Here is a 14,139-nt window from a genome sequence, read left to right as displayed (position 1 = left end):
GGCTGTCAAGAGAGCAATGTGTGATGCCTTTAATGCACCGCAGCAGAACATTGTCACTTGATCTTTCACAGGAACCAAAGAAATCCTGATCATATGTAAAAGCTGTTGGTGGCACCAAAGTTAGTGTCCAGTCCCTAGTGAATGAGACAAGAACTGAAACTGAGGGTAGCAAAGCAAAAGTTGAAATGCTTAATTCTGTTTTCAAATGTGCTTTTACACAGTAAAACACAGGAGCATTGCCCCCAATTTAATTCTTTTACCACTGAAAAGATGACTGAAACAGATATCAGTGAAAGTGGCATCGGGAAACAGATCAGATCATTAAAATTAAAAAAAGCCCCATGGCCTGATGGAATCACTATCAGATTCTATACCCAATTCGCATCTGAGATATCTCCTCTGTTACTCTAAGCTCTTGAACAAAAAAATTGTGCCCAGCAGTTAGAAGAAAGCACAGGTCACACCTGTCTACAAGAAAGGTAGCACAAGTAACTCACAAACTTCCATCCAATACCTTTGATGTGCATTTGTTGTAGCATCTTAGAATGTATTCTGAGCTCAAATCTGATTTTTTATTGTAACCTGTTCCAATTTCACATAATGGGTTGTGTAATTTCAAGACATCACAGTAACTCTGACAATTCCAAAACGATAGGCAGTTCATCAGAAGGCTGACAAATGAGGCTATGAGACATGCAAAAATCAACCCTTTTTTCTTTAACAACACGTGAGAAAGCTTGGGGAGCAGCCAGCGTGCACACACTACCATTCTTGCACTGTGGCGAGTCTGCCACGGCCATGCCGAAGCACATGAAGGATATTTTGACAGACCAAGCGTGCAGCTCAGCGGAGGATAGCACTCTGTGAAGGTCAACCGTTCGGAACACGGGGATAGACTCATCCAGCACTTAGAACGAGAATGCATTTCTGCATAAGAGCCAAGTTACCTTGTGCAAGCTCTTCAACTGCTGCAGCAGTAGTACTGTACATAAAATAATGGTGCACCAACGATGTGGCTGCCTTCATGTTCAATCAAACACCAGTGTCGATTACTTTGCCATTCTGAGCCAGGCATATGTGGAAACACATCTCCTGCCACTCAGTCCTCTAAGAAATCATCAATTACACAGAACTTTATAATACCCACACTAATGTCACTGCTACTGACAACTTTACTCAATTTTACGATCACTGCAAACATTACAGGTACCTCAGGGGATGGTAAATGTCTTAAATGTCCATTATTTTGGTTCACACACAAGGTCTACCCTCAATATTTTAGCCTTTCACAGACTAGCTAGGAGTAACACCTATTTTACAATCTTTTAATTTATCACAACAGATACAGCACTTATCCAAGTATGGATCCACAGCATCTAGTCCATACTACCCATCAGCTCACTTATAAAGAAATACCTTTCACTAACCTGTCATTGTCGAAAGAGTTCAGTGGCATTCTGTCTCGACTGTCATATCCACGACTGCCTCCCTTTGGTCCCCAACGATCACTGCTATTACTGAATCTGTTTCTGTGGAGACATTGTATTTGCTAATTTACACATGAATGTGCAACACATATTGGGCCTCATCTTATTACAATGGGGCCCACGATCAACTAGAAACTTCAAAATAATGAATGTAAAATTATGACACTACAGAAAAACTAAATAATAAATTAGGAAAAAGTAGTCATAAGCCAAATGTGAAGCAGAGAAAGCTAAGTGTGTCTTAAGTGCTAGATATTAAAGTTAGACAAAAAATAAAAGTGCAAAACTAAACTACAAGAAGCATGTGAAACAACAGAAAACAAATGGCAATTGTGATACAGAGTTACCACAGGACCCCTTTGCTCACTGAAAATGAAAACAGAGCTAATTCCCCTAAGTGTCTCTACCAGTGTTGAGAACTTAGGACATTAGGCTCAATATAAGAGTTTTAAAATAAAATGGGCCAGATACAGAGTTCAATTTAAATTGAATGTTATTCAAATTATTCATAAAAGCAGCTTGAGATGTACACAGAAAAAAAAGTTTATCGCAATCTTCATAACACAAAAGGCAAAGAAATTAATATTTTGGGGTGATGCCTGTAAAAATACAGATGCAATTAGCCTGCCTGGAAGTTCAATGCCTGTAATTTGATGGGCATACTTTCTCGATGTTCCCTATTGTTCCTCTGTGCCCGAGATTGTACAGACATGCTGAACAGTGTGTGTGTGTGTGTGTGTGTGTGTGTGTGTGTGTGTGTGTGTGTTTTTAATGGGTTTCTACCATGCGCGTTCGCAGTTGTGTCAAAGTAGCCAGACACATTTTGAGCAATGACAAAATTACTTGGAGTTATCTCAAGATTTTAACTACAATGATACTTATTACTTGGAACATGATGTTGCAAATGATGCTCAAGATGACATAGAGTATTTTCAAGAAGAATTTCCAAGAGTTTATCTAAATAATGTTGGAAAATGAATAGTAGTTGTTTTAATCCCTATTTCAGTTGAAAGCACTTTAGTTTGTAATTCCAAGGCAATTTTATTTTCGAATATGACTTTTTATGGTAGAATCAGAAGTGGACTTGCTTCGCAGGCAAGTCATTATTCCCCTGGAGATGAACAATGGAAGAGTGCAGAATACCGAGGGTGAGGACAAGCTGTGAGGAAAGCTGGACGACCACTGATCGAGTGACACATCCTGATGTGCTTTCGTAACAATACAGATGGTGCAGTCTAAATTGAAATAAAAATAGTATGCTTCCATATTTTTGACTAAACATACTAACAAATTCTGTGATGAAAAACTTAGGAAATAATTGATCTGTATGCCCCACAGACCATAAGGGTCCTACAGATCAATCACTGAAATGAGAGTTGGTTGATTGATTGGACTGGTCCAGATTTTATCATATGGCACAAATTGTGCAACTCCTATTGGACAGGTATGCAGGATGGAACAATGACAATATTATAAAAAAGAACAGACTGCTACTCAGCATATAGTGAAGACATTTAGTCACACGCATGCACAACAAAACGACTACTAAACACACAAGCTTCTGGTCTGAAGGCCTTCTTCCAAAATAGACAACATAACACACACACACACACACACACACACACACACACACACACACACACATATTCATGCAAACGCATGTCTGGTCTGGCTCCGGCAGCCAGACAGTGGTCATGTGTGTGTCTATTTCAAAAGAAGGCGTTCTGGCTGAAAGCAATTTTTAAGTAACTTTTTTGTTATATGTTCAGAAATTCTTTCACAGAATGTTAAGAGTGCTTGTGATGGAGGACTGGAATTTATAGTAGGAAAAGGCAGAGAAGGAAAAATAGTAGGTGAATATGGACAGGGGGAAAGAAAGAAAGAGGAAGCCACCTGGTAGAGTTTTTCACAAAGCATAATTTAATCATCACTAACACATGGTTCAAGATCATAAAAGAAAGTCGTACACATGGAAGAGACCTGGAGATGCCAGAAAGTTTCAGATTGAATCTGTGATGGTTGTACAGAGATTTAGGAACCATATATTAATTTGTAATGCATTTCCAGGGGCAGATGGGGACTCTGACCACAATTCCATGGTTATGAACTGTAGATTAAAACTGAAGAAATTGGAAAAAGGTAAGAACTTAAGGAGGTGGGACCTGGATAAGTTGAAACAACTGGAGGTGTTGAGAGTTTCACAGGAAGCATTAGGTAATGACTGACTAGAACAAGGGAAAGGAATATAGCAGAAGACAAATCGGCAACTTTGAGAGATGAAATAGTGGAGGCAGCAGAGGATCAAATAGGTAAAAGGACAAGGCCTACTAGTAATCCATGCATAACACAAGAGATACTGAATTTAACTGATGTAAGGAGAAAATTCAAATGTCTAAACAGTTAGATTGACAGCAAGTACAAAATGGCTACACAGGAACGGCTAGATGACAAATTTAAGGCTTTACAAGCATATTTCACTAGGCAAAAGATGGATACTACCTACAGAAGCAGCTGTATGAATATCAAGAGCGCAGATGGAAAACCAGTCCTAAGCAAAGAAGAGAAAGCTGAAAGGTGGAAAGAGTATATAAAGGGTCTTTACAAGGGAGATGAACTTCAACGTAATACTATAGAAAGGGATGCAGACATAGATGAAGATGGAGAGGTACGATACTATGAGAAGAATCTGACAAAGCTCTGAAAGATCTAAGTTGAAACAGTGCCCCAGGAGTACATAACTTTCCATCAGAACTACTGATAGCCTTGGGAGAGACAGCCATGAGAAAACTCTTCTATCTGGCATGCCAGATGTACAAGACAGGCAAAATACCCTCAGACTTCAAGAAGAATGTGGTAATTCCAACTCCAAAGAAAGCAGTAGCTGATAGATGTGAAAATTACTGAACTATCAGTTTAATAAGTCATGGTTGCAAGATACTAACATGAATTATTTACAGAAGAATGGAAAAACTGGTAGAAACCGACCTAGGGGAAGAACAGTTTGGATTTCTGAGAACTGTAGAAACACGCGAGGCAATGCTGACCCTATGACTCATCTTAGAAGATAGTTTAAGTAAAGGCAAACCTACATTTTTAGCATTTATAGACTTAGAGAAAGCTTTTAACAATGTTGACCACAATAGTCTATTTTAAATTCTGAAGTTAGCAGGTGTCAAATACAGTGAGCGAAATGATATTTACAACTTGTACAGAAACCAGACAGCAGTAATTAAGAGTTGAGGGGCATGAAAGGGAAATAGTGGTTGAGAATGGAATGAGACAGGATTGTAGCCTACCCCTAACATTATTGAAACCGTGCACTGAACAAGCAGTAAAGGAAACCAAAGAAAAATTTTAGTAGGAATTAAAATTGAGGTAGAAGAAATAAAAATTTTGAGGTTTGCTGATGAGATTTTAATTCTGTCAGAGGCAGAAAAGGTCTTGGAAGAGCAGTTGAAGAGAATGGACAGTGAAAAGAGGATATAAGATGAACGTCAACAAAAGCAAAATAAGAACAATGGAACATAGGCAAATTAAATCATGTGATGCTAAGGGAATCAGATTTCTAAACAAGACATCTGAAGGAGAAGATGAGTTTTGCTATTTGGGCAGAAAAATAACTGATGATGCCCGAAGTAGAGGATATAAAATTTCGACTGGCAATGACACAAAAAGCATTTCCAATAAAAAGAAATTTGCTAACACAGAATACAGATTTAAGAATCAGGAAGTCTTTTCTGAAGGTATCTGTCTGGAGCGTAGCCATGTATGGAAGTGAAACACAGATGATAAAACAGTTTAAAAAAAAAGAAAATAGTAGCTTTTGAAATGCAGTGCTTCAGAAGAATACTGAAGGTTAGATAGGTTGATCATGTAACTAACAAGGAAGTACTGAATAGAATTTGGGGAGACAGGATATTTGTGGCACAACTTGAGCAAAAGAAGGGATTGGTTGATAGGACACATTCTGAGACATCAAGGTGCTACCAATTTAGTATTTGAGGGAAGTGTGAGGGGTAAAAACTGTAGAGGGAGACCAAGAGATGACTACAGTAACCAGATTCAGGATATAGGTTGCAGTAATTATTTGAAGATGAAGAGGCTTGCACAGGATAGAGTAGCATGGAGAGATGCATCACACCAGTCTCTGAATTGAAGACCACAACAACAACAACAACACACAGTGCTTCATTAGGCTGCGTTCACACTGCCGGCCGGGCCGAGCCGGGCTGACGCGTGCTGGCTCGGCTCGTGCCTAGCCAGCTTCGGCCGACGAGTAGTGCATTCACATTGCGCGCCGCGCCGAGCCGGGACGGCGAAATGGGGGAAAATCCACTTCTCCGATTTTCATGTTTTAAAAATTCTTAGCGGTATATAAGACTTCGCCACTTCGTTTTATGAACTTATTTTTTCCTTAAAATCGTTACTTACGTCGTGAAAAAAGAAAAAGTCTACTTTTCGTTTCACGTGATTTCTTAGTTTCGTAACGCTTCCCAACCGATTTTGAAGAAAGTATGCTGCTAAAGAATCTGATTTTTGTACACGTGGTAGTGCAACATCTTAGCTTCGTATTGAATCATTTATCTTTCCATATTTCTTAACAGTCATTGTGAAATGATGCTATTTGTCAACGTTGCGCACTTGATTCACAAATCTTGTAGTGAAAAAGTTATGTAGCGGTTAGCTTACTGTTAGATCCGTTTTAGACCATACATTGTTGTGAATGAAATGTAGCTAAAAGTACCAAAAAGTTTTTGAAATGATAGTGATACTGATATCTGTCTCTGGTCTCAAGTAATGCGAGCTATTCAGTGGCGTAAGTGCCGCGTCCGCAAGCCACGGAGTTCGCGCGGTTACAGCATGGTTTAGTGTAGTCATATAATTACTAGTGATCAGCGCAGACCTAGTGCCGGTCCCTCTTATTATTTTAATGGTCTCATTCTCTAGATAAATCCAAACGTATAAGAATTTTTCCCTCGGCTACTGGACAATCATCTGCTATGCTTTTATAATTGGCCACATGTTGCATCACAAAAGACAATTATTTGTCATCAACATCCTACAATTAGTATGATGTACATTTCGTATTTCGAACTAAAAGATAACTGAAGCGCAATTCTGTAGTCTCGTTGTCTACTTTGACAGAAAAAATAATGGAGAGTTAATGAAACTACTGTAGATCGGCACAGATGTGCGTTTCATTGTTCTTCATTGTTTTTTTTTTTTTCCTTCCTTGGCGGGCTGCGCTGCACTGTCAAGGTAATCCCCACTCTTTGGCTAAATGGCTGGCGGGAGGCCAAATAAATAAATTTAAAAAGATCTCCACCCTTCGACAGCTGACAAGCAAGTCAGTAGAAAACGCAGCTGCAGTCAACAGTTGCTCGCCTTTACCTAGTCTGTGCTGTCGTGTAGAACAATGTCTTCACTCTTTTATTGGTATTGTTTTGACTCTGCAGTAACTCGTCGAGTTTTGAAGTACAGAAGAACTAGGAGGTTATGGATTCGTCCTATGAATAGCGACAGACATTTAGGAGAGTTTTTTTCTTTATATGAGAAACTTTAAAACTATCCTGAAAAATTTTATTCAAATTACAGAATGAATCATAATACATTTCAGTATGTGCTGCAGAACATTCAAGACAAAATTTCTAAACAGAACACAAATTTTCGCAGAAGTATAACAGCAGAAGAAAAATTGTGTATAATGATAAGGTAAGATTCGTTAGTACACACTTTTTGGTTTGCAGTAGAACTTTGTACAGCATTCGCTACCTCCAGTTAATTGTAGTCATGCTTTTGTATTTTAAATTTCACAAACGCTAACCTCTGAGGGGAAGAGAGTTTATGGGGCTCCTGAGAATCATTAGGAAGTAATTAGCTCCGTCATTTTGGGTAATGTCTTGCTGTGCCTTCAACGAAGAATCGCAGAAATACTCCTTCAGAATTTTCCAACTTTTTTCTTCTTTTTTCTTCATGATGCAGCGCTTGGCAGTGGTGATGGTTCATCATGTGGAGCCACTGATGACCTCACAGAATTCTTTTCATTACCTTGTAAGATAGACAGATTGATGGGCGAAGAGTTTTGAGATAATGCCCTTTGACTCAGTGGTTCTATCTCCACTGATAAGGAACTGCCACAGCATGTCTTTACAATGCATTATCATCTGGTAGGGACACATTTCCGTCCCTCAGTGACACTCATATCTGTCTCCGTTTACAAGTAAATGCGAACTATTCAGTGGCGGCAATGCCGCGATTGCTGGCAAGCTATTGTTGTAAATGCATGTAAATACGGTAGATTAAATAAATGAAATAAAAGTAATTTCGCATGTATCATCATAATAAACGTAATTTTTCCTCACTGATTGTGAAATGTGAGGTAACATCTTAAAATAAAAGACGTGTGCAGTCACACTTGTGAAGAAAGGAGAAGGGAGACGTGTGATGCGTGTACTGCAGAAGCTGTAGTGCTGCTCCACAGGCTCGCGCCTGCGGTCGGCTCGCGCCGGCAATATTAAACACTCGGAATGTCGTCGGCTCGGCTCCGGGAGGCTCACGCCGTGTCGGCGCGGCCCGGCCGCCAGTGTGAACACCGCAATTCAAAACCATGTGTTTGATATCGAAGCGGGCGGCGGCCCGGCCAGGCTCGGCTCGGCCCGGCCGGCAGTGTGAACGCAGCCTTAGAAATGCCTTTAGTTTAATTTTAAATATTGGATATGCAGTAAGTGTAGTATTACACCAATGTTAAATACGATCCTCTGAGAGGCTGTTGTTATGTGATATTTTTTATGTATATCTGATTTCCGTCTGGTACAATAGTTGTGTAACTTTTTGTTCTGTATTAGTTTGTCTGTTTTCACGAGGGAGTCTCTAGTGAATGAGATTTCTTTTTAGATGAACAAACTTGGAACATTCAGGAAACAAAGTTCAGTAAAATAAGGTTTACAGGACTCCATCTTTTTAAGGCTACAAATTATTCTTAGAGCTCTTTTTTGCATTCTAAAAACTTTTAGATTCTGAATTGAGCGTCTCCAGAAACTGATCCCATAGCAAAGCAGTGATTGGAACTGCGCATTGTATACCACAGCATGCGAATGAGCCTTTCCTACACAATTTATTTATATGTGTAGCCCACTCTAAATCTTGCTGAACTCACGGACCCAAAAATTTTGTGACACATACATCTTCTAGGGGATCATTTTGTAATCATGCTTGAATAGCTGGAGTACATAAATGAAATTTTTTTCAGTAATTGAAACATTTTCACTATAATTATTTTATAGAGGTGGTTTGTACAGCTTTAATGAATGTTAAGAACTGCATTATGCAACACCACATTATGTGCTGCCACAAAAATACGTCTATGAAGTTAAATTAGTCATAATGTTACATATTTACACCTAATATCAATGGTGGAACAATGTACATCTGATAATGACAACAATGGAGAGAAAGATAGATGCTACTTACTACAAAGAGGACATGTTAAGTTGAAGACAGACACAGCTAAAAGACCACAGCTTTTGGCCACAGCATTCATAAGCACAATAGAAACAGAGAAACACACTCCATTCATACACACAACCACACACCTCACACATACGTGACCACTAACTCCAGCAGCTGAGGCCATCTGATAACTGTTGTTCCACATCTAATGACTATTATTCCAACGACGCAAATGCATAGCTGAAATGGTTTTTGGATCTGATGATGGTCTAATTGTACACTGAACTCAATTATCTCTAATAAAATATACCATTACAGTGTGTATTGCATAATGCAGTTCTTTATTTTCACTATACTATAGAATTTCTAAACATGGCTGAAAACGTGGTAAAAACAGGCAGGTGTTTCAGCATAGTTTTTCGTGTAGCTGCTCACGACTCAAAGTGATAAACGAGTTGCCATTCTTAAGGACGCAGTTCATCTGTGTAATGGGTATGGACATAAAAAAGTCTGCCAAATCCACAACAAGTCTGCAGTAAATCGTGGATTTCTTTAAAGAAATCAATTTGTCAATTTTTGTACATGGAGAGGGATGGAAAAAATGCAAGTGTGTTCTCAAAACAGTGTTAACACTCTACCAAGGAACTTGTCACTTGTTTATAGATTCCTGTCAATTAAAGAAGTTCCTTTTATTGAGCTGTTATCATTCTGCACCAATTTTAGCCAATGAAATCATTATTCTAGTGTTATATTCTGTCAAGTTTCCACTGCAGTCATAAATTACAGTCATTTACATCTTTAAAAACAAGTAACTTCCCTTTTTCATTGTATTTACTCATATCTTACTAAACACTGCACAAAAATGTAGCATACAATTTTAACTGTGCTCTTGATGAGTTCCTTGTATGCTGAGTCAGAGATTTACCCTTGAACATAATGAGGCAGAAAGACTTGAGAACAGATTTCTTGCTCAGCAGCGTACTGGCAGATATTGATACACATGGAAGTCAAGAGTGGAACAAAGACAGTGAAAAGTTGATGTTCCAACAGATTGTGCATTAAATCCCCCAGTTTTCCCTTTGAACCAATTCAGAAAGATGCCCTACCTATTTTTCTTTTTCAAAATAAACACTCTTACGAGTTAATTTCCCATCCAGTCGGTCCACAAAACTTGAGACAGTGTTCACCAAGTACTGTTTAACCTGTGGCAAGGTAATCAATATGGTAAATCCCAAAAGCTACATGTCAAAACATTTGATTTGTTTGTTTATTATGTGAAATAGTGGTCTCAAGATTTACTGACAGTACCAAAATGATCCTGAAAATTGGTTCATTTCTCTTGAAAATGCTCCAGACTCTACTGAAAAATTTTGTTTATGCATTTGCTTACAGACAGAAATCGACAAATGTGGCAATTGTCTCGCACAAAACTTGCCAATAGTTAATTCTTTTTGAAAAATGTTATTGATGTTTTTCTTCTACTCCAACTATCATGTTAGTTAGTTACAACATGTTTAATACCCACATATTATGAACTTTCTCAGTATTTTCTGTAGCAGTTGCAGTTTTGGAACATCTCACAAATGGAGCAACAAGAAAAGTACAAGATACCTAAATTCAGCTTCCTACTTCCTAACCGTTCAAACTATGAACTTTTAACCATACACACATTTCAACCACTACATTACCATTCGATACTCACTGACTGTGTGATAAAAAATACAATGCCTGACAAGAAATGTGGAGCACTACACAGTCGGATGTTAACTGAACTTTATACACATATAGACCAGCAGTGGGTATGTAAATAATTAGAGTTTCATTTCTCTGTAGGAGGTAGAACAGCCCTCAGAGTGCATTAGTGTAGTTCAATTATACAATGTACGCTTGCACAGGCAATACTGACTTCATTTGAAACTTACGGGCTGACAGGTGTGGCCAATGTATAAAACTTTCTCCTAATGTTTCACCTTTGACTGTAGCAGACATATTCAGAGGTAAAGCACCAAACTGCAACCAGAACTTGAGGGAGCAGTGTAGAGGACACCACAGTCCATCACAACATCAACTACGAGATTATCTCTGGTAATGCCAACATTCTCGATTGAAAATAATTGATCGTAGTTCTTACAGTGCAATGTTGACATCGACATTTTATCTAACTGAACACCTTCCTCTTTTCTGTTAATCTTATTACATTGTTTATAAGTCTCAATAGTCTCTTTATACATGCATATATAATAATGTGATGATTTCAGTATGACAGTTGTCTCATTGTACTTTATTATATAACCACCCTCTCGGTAAACAAGTTCTGCTACAGCCGATTAATCTTTATGCCCCAGATGAAGTTCAACCAGACGGGTGTTAACACCTCTTTTTGTGGTACCAGCCCACAGGTACAAGGAATTTGATATATATCCTTTGTAGCCAAAGGATATTGTGTATCTTTTGCCAATCTTAAACATTCTTTCATCTTCCCAGTGGGTCTGAAGATAGTTCCCATACCATACTTACTCAACACTTTCCCAATGCAATCTATAACCTAAGTAATGAACGGAAGGGACACTTTCCCATTGGGCGGCCATTGTTCCTCAAAGATCCTGACTCCCTCGCTATGGCAATGTGATTGATCTATCTGATTGTTAGAATAACCATTCTTCTTGAATGTCAGCTGTAGATGTTCAACCTCATTTTGAAAAAAAAAAAAAAAAAGGTCAGTTCACAAATTTTTTATACCCTGTCTATCACAGTTTTAATCACATCTCTTTTATGTCTGGGGTGCTGGTTGGGATCACAATGAGAGTAACGGTCAGTATACATGGTTTTTTATATACCCCCTGACCCAATGTCCTGATAAAAGTCACATTCAAAAAATTCAGTTGGCTGTTATTCTCCATCTTATAGTAAATTATATTTTCAGACTGGTACTGTTGAGATGTATGAGGAAGGCATCCAGTTCCTCTGCACAATGTGTCCATGCTATGAAAATACCATCAACATAGTGATAACACCTGTCTGGTCTTTTACTGGCAGTCTGGAACGCCCATTGCTTAAAGGTCTCCATAAACAGATCAGCCATAGCTAGACTAGGAGGACTGCCCAAAGCCTCCTCATCAATCTGTTCACAAAAATCATTTTTGTATTGAAAACAGATTGTGATGAGGCAGTGTATGAATAACTCCATCGGAAAAATTTCCAGTATGGGTAAGATAGCTTCATTCACCAGAATTGTGGCATATAACGATACAACATCAAAACTAACAGAGATATCACCTGGCCCCACATGCATTTCTTTTAATTTGTCAATGAAATAATATGAATTTTTAATATGACTGTCAGTTGTAGTTGTGGATGGCAAACGCTACAGCACTTGTAGTAGGCCTCAAAGAAATCTGTGGTTTGTGCATCTTGGGTAATCCATAGAGCCTAGACCGGTATGCTTCCATTTTGTAGAACAGCTTGTTATCGGCTTAAATATTCTGTTTCCATTGTAATTACATCAACAGACTGCTGTGAAACTTGACAGATCCATGCCTCACTATTTGCTACAGTACTTTTAGAAGTGTCACAGCAAAATTTTTTCCTTTAGCGAGGTAGAAATTTTGCTGTTATGTTTTTTAAAGAATTTTACCTTGCTTAAAAAATTACAGAAGTTGTGGATCCATTCAACGAGAAAATAATTGCCTCTAAAAGTATCCACGGAGGATGCTGTAGCAAATATTGAGGCAGGGTTCTGTCAGCTTTCACAGCAGTGTGCTGATGTAATTAGGATGGAAACAGCTAGAATTTTAGACATATGTAAACCACCTAATAGTAAATTGCCGCAAGCACTAAGGAAGGCTAAAATAATATCAGTGCAGCTAAAAACATTACTGTTCTTACTGCAGACAAGGGTAATGCAACAGTCCTGACGAGGATGGAAGACTATCATAAAAAGGTCAATAATATTTTGGATACCACCAATTACAAAAACCTCCAGAAGGATCAAACTAAAAAGATTTTAAAAATCACCGATCAGTTGGTGAATACGTCTTCATTCTCCTCTGACAATAAGAAGCTACTCTGCAAAACAGAAGCATACCCGCCTAGGCTCTATGGATTACCTATGGTGCACAAACCACAGGTTCCTTTGATGCTTGCATTTAATTATTTACGCTTTTATATACCTGCGGGAACACCATCTGGCATATATGTAATATTTATGTAATAAAAGGGGAAACATTATAAAAATGTCAATGTTGGTTTGTTCAAAATCATTAATCTCCAAAAGTTCTTGAAGGATTGCTTTTAATTTTTGACATACCATTGAATTCTACTAAAGGTGTGTTTCTAGGTGCCTAATTCTTTAACATGTGTATATTATTAATATACATAATACAGAAATATAGATATAATATACAATGGGAAAACATTATTATAAAAAATCTGAAATGTACCTTTCTGATTTACTTCAAATTTTTACATGTTACAAGAAATGGTTGGCAAACAAGAAAGTTGTATTTATGGCTTGTTGGTTTTAGATTAAACTACAGGTACAGAATCTGCAATAACAATAAACAAGGCTCTAGGTCGGGGAGGGGGGGGGGGGGGGGCAAGATGGGACAGGTGGGTGGGAAGAAATGGACATAGAAAATGGGAAGGAGGAGATGGACAGAGAAAGGGGGAGGAAGTGATGGACTGTGAGAAGGGAGGCACGAGGAGACAGAGACAAATACTGACTGTTACCTTCATTGGGATTCTAACCACCACCCCAGGCAAAACAGAGGTGTGATTAAAACCATGGTAAACAAGGCATGTAAAATTTGGGAACCAACTTATTTAAACAATGAGGATGAACATCTACAGTCGACAGTCAAGAAGAATGGTTATTCTAACAAAGAGATGGACTGATCACTTTGCCATAAAGAGGGAATCAGGATCACTGAGGAACAATGGGTGCGCAAGGGAAAGTTTTTTCATTTTGTTCACTAGTAAGATTACAGAAGGCACTGGGAAAGTGTTGAGTCAGTATGGTGTGGAAACTATCTCCAGACTGACTCAGAAGATGAAAGAATGTTTATGATTGGCCAAAGATACACAGCATCCTTAGCCTACATAGGGTGTACATCAAATTCTTTGTAGCTGCACCACAAAAAGAATTGTTAACAACTGCCTCGTTGAACAAAAGAGGAATTCTGCCTGGGACACATGGATAAGTCAA

General features: G+C 38.4%; 1 protein-coding gene across 10 annotated transcripts in view; it reads right to left on the bottom strand.

Moving 5' to 3' along the window:
• The window catches only part of LOC124717235 (YLP motif-containing protein 1), a 404,334-nt gene that overhangs the window by 181,197 nt on the left and 208,998 nt on the right, over window positions 1–14,139 (bottom strand). For all 10 annotated transcript variants that reach the window (XR_007005724.1, XR_007005722.1, XR_007005723.1 and 7 more), the window contains exon 16: window positions 1,428–1,529. Coding sequence is in view for 5 of the 10 variants with exons in the window: in XM_047244037.1 (XP_047099993.1) it covers window positions 1,428–1,529 (102 nt within the window). In the remaining 5 variants the exon portion in view is untranslated. The remainder of the gene's footprint in view (window positions 1–1,427; window positions 1,530–14,139) is intronic.

The sequence above is a fragment of the Schistocerca piceifrons genome, chromosome 9 (genome assembly GCF_021461385.2).
Source record: "Schistocerca piceifrons isolate TAMUIC-IGC-003096 chromosome 9, iqSchPice1.1, whole genome shotgun sequence".
Taxonomy (NCBI): domain Eukaryota; kingdom Metazoa; phylum Arthropoda; class Insecta; order Orthoptera; family Acrididae; genus Schistocerca; species Schistocerca piceifrons.
Note: the sequence above shows the minus strand (reverse complement) of the source record. Positions and strands in the feature narration are given on the sequence as shown.